Here is a 10558-nt window from a genome sequence, read left to right on the forward strand (position 1 = left end):
AAATACATTTAGATTAAAGGTACGACGATGAAAGTGTGCATGAAAAGGAAAAACAAAAAATCCAAATGTTCCACGTTAAAGGTCACCTATTATTCAAAATCCTCTTCTTCATGTCTCTTCTACATCAACATGTGTCCCCTCTTCTTCATGTCTCTTCTACATCAACATGTGTCCCCTCTTCTTCATCTCTCTTCTACATCAACATGTGTCCCCTCTTCTCCATGTCTCTTCTACATCAACATGTGTCCCCTCTTCTCCATGTCTCTTCTACATCAACATGTGTCCCCTCTTCTCCATGTCTCTGCTCCATCAACATGTGTCCCCTCTTCTCCATGTCTCTCTACATCAACATGTGTCCCCTCTTCTTCATGTCTCTTCTACATCAACATGTGTCCCCTCTTCTCCATGTCTCTTCTACATCAACATGTGTCCCCTCTTCTCCATGTCTCTTCTACATCAACATGTGTCCCCTCTTCATCATGTCTCTTCTACATCAACATGTGTCCCCTCTTCTTCATGTCTCTTCTACATCAACATGTGTCCCCTCTTCTTCATGTCTCTTCTACATCAACATGTGTCCCCTCTTCTCCATGTCTCTGCTCCATCAACATGTGTCCCCTCTTCTCCATGTCTCCTCTACATCAACATGTGTCCCCTCTTCTTCATGTCTCTTCTACATCAACATGTGTCCCCTCTTCTCCATGTCTCTTCTACATCAACACGTGTCCCCTCTTCTCCATGTCTCTTCTACATCAACATGTGTCCCCTCTTCATCATGTCTCTTCTACATCAACATGTGTCCCCTCTTCTTCATGTCTCTTCTACATCAACATGTGTCCCCTCTTCTTCATGTCTCTTCTACATCAACATGTGTCCCCTCTTCTTCATGTCTCTTCTACATCAACATGTGTCCCCTCTTCTTCATGTCTCTTCTACATCAACATGTGTCCCCTCTTCTTCATCTCTCTCCTACATCAACATGTGTCCCCTCTTCTTCATGTCTCTTCTACATCAACACGTGTCCCCTCTTCTTCATGTCTCTTCTACATCAACATGTGTCCCCTCTTCTTCATCTCTCTCCTACATCAACATGTGTCCCCTCTTCTTCATGTCTCTTCTACATCAACATGTGTCCCCTCTTCTTCATCTCTCTCCTACATCAACATGTGTCCCCTCTTCTTCATGTCTCTTCTACATCAACATGTGTCCCCTCTTCTTCATCTCTCTCCTACATCAACATGTGTCCCCTCTTCTTCATGTCTCTTCTACATCAACACGTGTCCCCTCTTCTTCATGTCTCTTCTACATCAACATGTGTCCCCTCTTCTCCATGTCTCTTCTACATCAACATGTGTCCCCTCTGTGGAAAGAGACTCTGAAAGTTTCAGGAACAAAGATTCTCTCTCTTTTTGATCCATTTCTATAAAAACCTGTCTGAAAATGAGCTGATCAGATTTTGGCCACTTTATGATGTCATAACGATGTGTTGTCTTGTGTAACCATTAGCCAATCAGCAACCAAGGTAACCCCTCCCCCCCCCCACCTTATCACCTGAATCTCCTCCTAGAGCACCATTGTGTTCTTTTGAACCAAATGTCTCTCAGAGGGGCGTGGGGAGGGGCTCCTTATTTTCATCTAAAGTAACAGACAGAGAATCAGCACTTTGGAAACAGGGCTGAAACAGAGGGGATTATGGGTAATGCTGCAATGATCTGTTTGGTGTTTCAGCCAATCAGAGACAGGCTCTGCATATATCTGAGACCTGTGATATATTGATGGTAAACAGTATAATAGGGGACCTTTTAAAGTATACATTCGTAGTGACGTGCTTTCTTTACTTCCTCAGAAACGTTCAGTGGAGGACCTGAAAGAACGGTATTATACTATTTGTGGTAAGCTGGCCAAAGTGCGTGCAGTTCCAGGGACGGAGCCCAAGATCTACGTCTTTGATGCCGGACATGAGAGGCGGCGCAAAGAGCAGCTGGACAAGCTGTTCAATCGCACACCTGAGCAGGTTCGTAGTTTGATTTGGATTCTAATGTTGTTAAGCTTTCATTGCTCTAATACTGCCCTGCAATACCAGAAGCAGTCATTCATCCCACTGTTGCCTTTTGTTGTTATTTGCTTTTTAAGAAAATATTCACAAAGCAAACATACATAACAAAATAAACACATCTAGGTACATAGACTAGGGTTAGGTGTGTGGCGCAGTGGATAGAGCCTTGGTGTTGGGATCAAGGGGTCACAGGTTCAAACCCCACTGCAGTCAGCATGTCGTTGTGTCCCTGAGACACTTCACCCCAAATTGCTCCTTTGGGGTTTGCCCACAGTATTGAGTATGTACGTCGCTTTGGATAATAATAATAATAATACATAACATTTATATAGCGCCTTTCACGAAACCCAAGGTCGCTTCACAAGTCGGGCAGGGGGGGGAGTAGGGGAAAAGAGGCAGACAGGTCAGGGGGGGGGGGGCAAGCAAGTAGCGGAAAAATAAACCTATCAAACTAACTATATAGTGGGGAAAGCCTTGGTGAAAAGGTGCGTTTTGAGGGCTTTTCTGAAAGTGTCCAAGGTTGGGGCGTCTAACAAGTAACATGTAATGTGTGTGTGTGTGTGTGTGGGGTCTGGCACGGGCCAGGGGAGAGCCTGCTGACGGCTTGGATGAGAAAAGAGCCGCTGTGTTTACTTTACCAAGTCACGCAGAACCTGAGCGGACACAAAGTCACACACCACCACACATATAAACTAGGCAACAGAAACTATAACTTTACACAGACCGGGGACAAACTAAGGGAATCTTTCCTTTAAGTGCATGAAGAGCAAAAGAAACATTTCTGAAGCTCCAGCTGGAAACTCATGAGGAAGGCAGTTTTCCACAAGAGGGATGAAGATATCAACCTCTAGGGGGCGTCAGAGGAGAGAACACGCCACTCTCTTGTGTGTGTGTGTGTGTGTGTGTGTGTGTGTGTGTGTGTGTGTGTGTGTGTGTGTGTGTGTGTGTGTGTGTGTGTGTGTGTGTGTGTGTGTGTGTGTGTGTGTGTGTGTGTGTGTGTGTGTGTGTGTGTGTGTGTGTGTGTGTGTGTGTGTGTGTGACATTGTTAATACTCAGGTATACATTAATTATATTGTTCTATTCTTGACCCACCTTTCCTCAAAGATATGCATTTGGTTTCTAATCTAGTTGTTTTTCTCCATTACATAGATTCACTAAGTTATTCCATCGTGAGTTTACTAAGTGATTATCTTTTTGCCAATTCCTTGTCATTTGTTTGATGATCTCTATTCTAATTCTCACTGTTGCCGTTTGTGGATTAAAAAGAAATTCAACAATATATTGCCGATGCTTTTAAAATGTTCTCGCAAGTCTTTTTGAATATTAAGAGCGCACCTCTGTTGCTTTCCCTGCAGGTGGCAGAAGAGGAATATCTTACACTGGAGCTGAGGAAGATTGAGAGCAGGAAGAGGGAGCGCGAGAAGAAGGCCCAGGATCTGCAGAAACTCATCAAAGCAGCGGACACGACCACGGAGCTCAGACGAGCCGAGAAGAGAGTCTCCAAGAAGAAGCTGCCGCAAAAAAGAGAGACAGAAAAACCGGTAAGACTCAAAATGAGGGAAATAAATCACAAGCAACCATAAATCGTAGCTGAGAAGCTTTTACCAGCAAATTCAACATATTATTTGTTATAACGGCCCGTCCACACTTCAGCTTCGACAGCTTCAAAAACGGTTTTCAACGCGTCTGCCCATTCACTTTGAATGGGGTGACGTCACGTTGCCTCGCTTTTCGCCGAACTGAATTGTGGGTAGCAGAGCGGAGCTTTCCTGGCGTTTCAGGCTGCAAAAGTTGAACAATGTTCAACTTCTGAAGCCGGAGACGCCGGAGTAGCCAGCGTCAGCCAATCAAATCCCGTTTATGCAAATCTGACAGTTCAAGCGTTAGCCAATCAAACCGCGTGCAAGCTGGGAGAGCCAGACCGCAGTTCATTTCCTCATAATCCAAACGAGAAATTACGGTAGCAAATCACCCGGTTCTTTACGACCAGAACTATTTACCGGGATACAAACCGGAGGAACCAGGCATGGAGGGAGGTGGCTGAGACAGTGGGTGAAACTGGTAGGTTTTCGCCTGTTTGGGGAGTTCATATATATATATATTGCTTGCATAAAATCCCCGGGGTTTTTTGCTTTGTATGCCGGGGGCGGGACATTCATGTGATTGGTTGTTGGTCGCGGTGCTCGAATAAAATCCCCAAGCTTCAGACACGCCCAGCTCCAAGCTTTTTTTGAAGCTATAGTGTGGACGGGCCGTAAGGAAAGCTTATGATATCGCTTATTCTATGACATAACACACTGAAATAATTAAGATGAACTGTCTGAATTAGTTTTTGTTTTACTTTACTAGAACAGCTGTGTCATAAAGAAACTAAAGGGGCTCAATGTTATGAAATGAGTGTCCATCTCACTAAATTAGCAGACTATGTTTTCATGTTTAAAATATCCAAAGTTCAAAGGGTTGTTTTTATTTTGTATCTTATCAGATGTTTTCTTTTTGTAGACTGTTCCAGAAACAGCTGGCATCAAGTTCCCTGACTTCAAATCAGCGGGAGTCACACTGCGCAGTCAGAGGGTGAGTATTTATACTACATATGTATATTCCAGGGTTCTTACGGTCATTAAAAACCTGGAAAAATGGAAATTCAAAATGCTTATTCCAGGCCCTGGAAAGGTTATGGATATTTTTCCCAACGTTTTGGAAAAGTCATGGAAATGTCACTAAAGTTGCATCAAATATAATTTATATTTTAGCTAATCGCCGAAATAGTAATACTATAATGATAATAAATACTGTATGGAGTAATGAAACGTGAAATGGCATTTAACTGACGAGGTGTTTTGCTGGTGAGAGATTTGAGTTGCTTTAGCCTGTAGAAGCTAGTAAGCCTATTTGATTTGTTTTAGATAAGCTCAACATGTTTCATATGCAGACCTTATTTTCCTGTTCCATGTTCAAATAAACCATGGAAAATGAGGTAAAGGTCATGGAGAGGTCATTGGTGAAAAAGTGTATGAACCCTGATATTCAAATTACAAAGACAATATTCTGAAACACATCTACAACACAAATCTCCCAGTTAGGAAGTTACAGACCAAACGAAAGGCAAATGAAGCAGTGAGAAATAATCCTCTGCTTTCAGAACTTTTATTTCTCTGAAGTGTGTTGGTAGTTATTCATCGATCAAATGTAGTTTGAGCCACTATTAATATCTGGAGGCTTGACCCTGCGGCTGATGTATGTGAGGAAGCAGAGGGTCTGACTCGAGCTAGCTATCTCTCATTAGCGCTGCGATGATTAATTCTGATAGTGGCTCGCTAATATCGGTAAGGCCTAGCAAGTGCACTCTTATTCATCTTGAAGACTGATGAGGACCTGCCGTCTCTATGGGAAGAGCATTAGCCCGGCTAAAGGAGTGGAGTCCCCCCCGAGCTGATCACTCAGACAGAGTTCAGTGGATAAAGACATTTTGATCTGGCCCGCTGAAGTGCATTTCATACGAATTAAAAGCCCCGAGGTGGAGCTGTTTATCCTAATTGTGTGTGTGTGTGTGTGTGTGTGTGTGTGTGTGTGTGTGTGTGTGTGTGTGTGTGTGTGTGTGTGTGTGTGTGTGTGTGTGTGTGTGTGTGTGTGTGTGTGTGTGTGTGTGTGTGTGTGTGTGTGTGTGTGTGTGTGTGTGTGTGTGTGTGTGTGTGTGTGTGTGTGTGTGTGTGTGTGTGTGTGTGTGTGTGTGTGTGTGTGTGTGTGTGTGTGTGTGTGTGTCACACAGATGAAACTGCCAAGCTCGGTAGGCCAGAAGAAGATCAAGGCCATTGAGCAGATCCTGCAGGAGCAAGGAGTCGGTGAGTGTAAATAAACATTAATAATCTTTTCAAAGTTTTACGTTTGCAACTTTGTTGGTTTTAGTTTTTTGGTGCGGAAGGGGAACATTTATTTTTATTTTGTGTTAGTCAACTATTGATACGAGTCAGATCAACCAAAGAATAATGGGCAGCTCATTTGATTATCGAATAATCGTCAAATTTAAAAATATCAGAACATTCGGTTTTCAGCCCTTTTTAAATACTAAGATGTTTAGTTTTCATCTGATTGGTATCATATCTCTAAGTATGTATGTCAACGTGTTGTTGGGTTGGCATAACAACACATTTAAAGACATCACCGTGGACTGAAAAGACATGGAGATGGATTTAATTTTTTTCTATAAACTGACCTTCCATAGTTCAATCTATGAATACGGAAAATAACAATATATTTATCAATAGTACAAATAATTCTTTGCTGCTGCCTTTTTTTCCAATAGCATCCACTTCAAGCAAAATTCTGACATTTAAAGAAAGCATTTGTAAAAGTAGAAAGGAGAACAGCATAGTATTAAAAGCAGTCAGCTTGTAGAACACATGTCCGTGACCGGGGGCCAAATCGGAACCTTGGTGGATTTAATTTCGGCCCGCAGGATAATTTCTAATTACTATTAGATCTGGCCCTCCGGTATATTGCACGCACACCGTCACTCCATCCTGAGGGTCTCCTCAGCTCAGAGCCTGAGCCCAAACATTGATGACCTTGCACCCAAGATGAGATGCCAAGTATCTGAACTAGCATCACAGAGCAGCACACTGAGTTTAATGGATGTTTCCTTCTGCACTTTCTCTCTCACGACAACAGGGCATGTTTGGTTTCTCTTTGAGGGAAATAGTTTTGTTGAAGCTGTTGTTGGCCTGTGGGAAAATGTACTCATAAGAAATGACTCTGGAAAAGCTGCAGATAGAGCCATAAGAAATGAATGAACTGATTATTTAATGTTTAATGTTGTTTTTATAGGCAATCATTGAAGCTTTGTTAGTTCCAGGTTTATGCAATAAGTTCATTTCAATAAGTTCTGCAATAAACATTGAACCAGTCCGGCCCTCCACTAGTACCCATTTTTATATTTTGGCCCACTGTGTATTTGAGTTTGACCCCCCCTGCTATAGAAGGTCTCAAATCCAAGAAATTCAACATGAGAATATGAAAAACAAAACTTTGAGAAATCAAATCAATAATAACACTGAGAACGTAAATAACAAGAGTATAGCAAAAATCAAATAAAAGATGGTATGGGTTATATATAAGGTCATCCTACATATTACATTAATACAGTCCAATATAGTCTTCTTGTGTATTAACTGCTTTTCATTTCCTTTTCCTTCCTCCTTGCTCTGTCTGTGCATCAGATCTGAACCCCATGCCCACGGAGGAGATGGTCCAGATGTTCAACGAGCTGCGCAGCGACCTGGTTCTGCTGTACGAGCTGAAGCAGGCTCACAGCAACTGTGAGTACGAGCAGCAGATGCTGCGGCACCGCTACGAGGCGCTGCTGAAGGCCGGCGGAGGAGGAGGGGGAGGCTTTGGAGGGTCTTTAGGATCTTTGGGGTCTTTTGGGTCTTTGGGAGCTCTACCAGCCTCCCTAACACAGGGGGGAGAACTCAGCGCCTCCAACAGCACCACAGCATCCACCCCGGGGGGCGAGGCTCCGTCCTGGCCCTGTACCGACGACATCAAGCTGGAGGCCAAGGAGCAGATCATCGATGTTGTCGGAGCACCGCTTACCCCCAACTCAGTAAGTCTGTACTGCACACAGCAACACTCTGAACCAGCAACAAAACAGGCTGAAGATTTCTGTTTACAAGAGATGTTTGTGTTAACCTGCACCAAGTCACAGTATAATGTTAAGTATTAAGCGTCCAGTTACAAGTAATAGATTCTTGACTCAACTTATTGTGTTGTTACAGCTGGCCAACAATCATTCTGTACGAACTCTCTCCTGGTATTGTAATGCATTAAGGCAATAGCCACTCATATTTTAATGTTTAATTGACTTTTCTTACAGTGTGTTGACAGTTTTTCCAGAGCTGTTTGTGTTTATCTGGACCGAGCCACAGTATGGTGTCAAGTCTTAAGCGTGCAGTTACAAGTAATACATGTCGGACTGAACTTAAAGGAGTGTTAATGTAGTTTAGTTGACATCAAAAACTATTCTGTCCTAAAACTTAATATTGTATCGCAGCTCAGGCAATGGGCATTACATATCTTACAGTGTGTAGGATTATTTCATTTTCAATTACGATTTAAAAACACTCACAATAAGTTGATTTTGGTGAGTTTTTATTCGTAGCATAAGTTTGAACATCCTCAATTTAGTGAATTAAATAAGCGGACCAGCTTGCTATAATAGTAGAGAAACAAATAATGTGATACTTATTAAAAACACAGTTGTGTAAAAAAGAAAAGACGGATTTAATGATTTTTGATGTCCGTATTTAAGAGGTTTGATTTTTTACAAAAAAGAACGTGTCCTTTCTGTGATGATATGAAACATTGTTCTCTTATCTATATGTAAGCCTAAGGGATTCCTGTTTTTTAAAGACCATTTAAACAGTTTTAACCTTATTTTTGATTAATTATCTGGACTTACAACCGTTTTTACCAGGAATAACATGAAATCTGCTATTTCAAACATGGTAATACTTAGAGTTCTTTAAACCACATGTATTGTTTGATACCCAGCTCGCCCGGCAGTTTAGCCAACACTTTTCTACTAATGGCCATTGATATTGAACTGTTAGGAAGCAGAACTAGGAGGAGACCCCCGTCAGACCCTGATGCGATTGTTCTCTCTGTCACCTTGTAGCGCAAACGGAGAGAGTCGGCGTCCAGCTCGTCTTCAGTGAAGAAGGTGAAGAAGCCTTGATGAGCAGCAGCAGCAGCTGGGACAGGGTGCAGGACGTGAGTTACTCTGATCACAGTGGTGACAAGTGTAAAGGTTGGACATCAGGGACACGGGGGAGCTCGCACCACTGACTCTACACACACGACTTTTCACCGACCGGCGATATACTCTCCGTCTGCCCCGCGTCTTTGTGCCAAAGACAACAACTGAGTGACATTTCATTCCATTACTGCGCGTCTCCCTGGCTCCACCGCAATTTACATCAACTGTAAATTGCCAGGCCGAGCTAATCGGGACGCGGGGAAGAAGCTGGGAATGACCGGGTAATTGAAATGAATTGGAATGAAAGAAGAGACTCTGGGAGTGGGAGGACCTCGAGCCGCATCGGACCCATCTGAGTTTTTTTTTTGGAGCCTAATCATGTCGTAGTGTTTACTGGAAATGTGTTTTTGTGTTAGCCTTTAGTACCTTCCCAGAGTGCACCTCTCTCTCTCTGGAGGGCTCCATATGCAGCCCGTGGAGCGAGTGTCCTCAGGTGACCTTGAAGATGCTTCAGTCAATGATTCAATAAACCTCATTGTTTTTTTTCCTCCCTGCGTGTTATGCATGTTTATGATCTCTTCACAGTGTCCGTCGCTCTCAGAAGAGATTCTAACTCGGAGGTAATTAGTGTTGGATACACATTTGCCGGGGAAATTGTAAGATCACGACATTCTTACCTTACCTGTCATCTAAGTTAAGTGACAACTAATGACTTCATTAATATGATAATTAAGCAGTGATCATTCTCAGGCCCGCACAGCCTCTGAAACTTCATTAGGTTCCCTCCTCATAATATTGCTAATTGCATGTCAATTATGTCGTTTAGCCTACTTAGACATTAATTTCTATGCAAATGGAGAATACGGTTGCCCAGAAGAGAGGGGACTGTGGTCTAGGCATATAGTGTGTGTATTAAAGGGGCCCTATCATGCTCATTATCAGGTTCATTTATGTATTAAGTGTCTTTTACTGGGACATGTCTCCATGCTTTAAAGTTGACCTATTATGCTATATTGGAAATATATATTGTTTGGCCATACCTATACAAAACATGTCTGTGAAGTTTTTTGCTTAAAATACCAAACAGTTCCCCCTTTGTATCCATGCCTCATACTGCTTATACCCCTCTTTTGCAGCCCTGTTAGAGAAACGCGGATTTTGGGTCCTTAGTTTAAAAAATAAAAAAAAAGAGGAGGCGGAGCTAATGCCTGATCAGAATTCTACCGGAGATAAAGTTAAATTCTGCTGTGATAAAACGCCATCCTGTTCTAAACCACATCAAGGATTATTTCTGAAACAGTATGGAGCTCAAATGCTTTTTCTCTTGCGGGTTTATCACAAGGTGAGTTCTTTTTTCATTTCCTGCTTTTTAAAAACACATGTGCTCTCCAGTACAGGCTAGCTCTGAGTGTTAGCGAGGCTTGCTAATGTAAACAAAGATGAGATTACGTCCAAAACACGTCAGGCATTGTTTCTGATAGCAACTTTCTGTGGGTCCACCATCGGATATTACATCATATCGGCAGCAAATCTGTATCCGCTCGTTGAACCCCCGTTTTTACAGATTTGGGTACGGAGGAAAAGAGAAAGGGTTTTATTTTCTGACGCTGCGTGAGTTCCCCGACACACCGGGGACACACACTAAAAATACATCAAAAAGTGCATTTTGCATGATAGGTCCCCTTTAATGTTCAAAAAGCTCTTTATTGTTCTCATACTGCCTGTGCTGCAGCACCTCTTTTCACCCT

General features: G+C 42.6%; 1 protein-coding gene across 1 annotated transcript; it reads left to right on the forward strand.

Annotated features, from left to right (window-relative positions):
* Positions 1-1771: 1771 nt before the first annotated feature.
* dmap1 (DNA methyltransferase 1 associated protein 1) lies at positions 1772-9360 on the forward strand (the record flags this gene model as incomplete). Its single annotated transcript, XM_079650966.1, has 6 exons — positions 1772-2014; positions 3412-3597; positions 4559-4630; positions 5826-5898; positions 7273-7658; positions 8730-9360. Coding segments are annotated over 6 exons (1020 nt in total), but the record flags the coding sequence as incomplete, so codon positions are not given.
* Positions 9361-10558: the final 1198 nt, after the last annotated feature.

The sequence above is a fragment of the Notothenia rossii genome (genome assembly GCF_949606895.1).
Source record: "Notothenia rossii genome assembly, chromosome: 1".
NCBI classification, from domain to species: domain Eukaryota; kingdom Metazoa; phylum Chordata; class Actinopteri; order Perciformes; family Nototheniidae; genus Notothenia; species Notothenia rossii.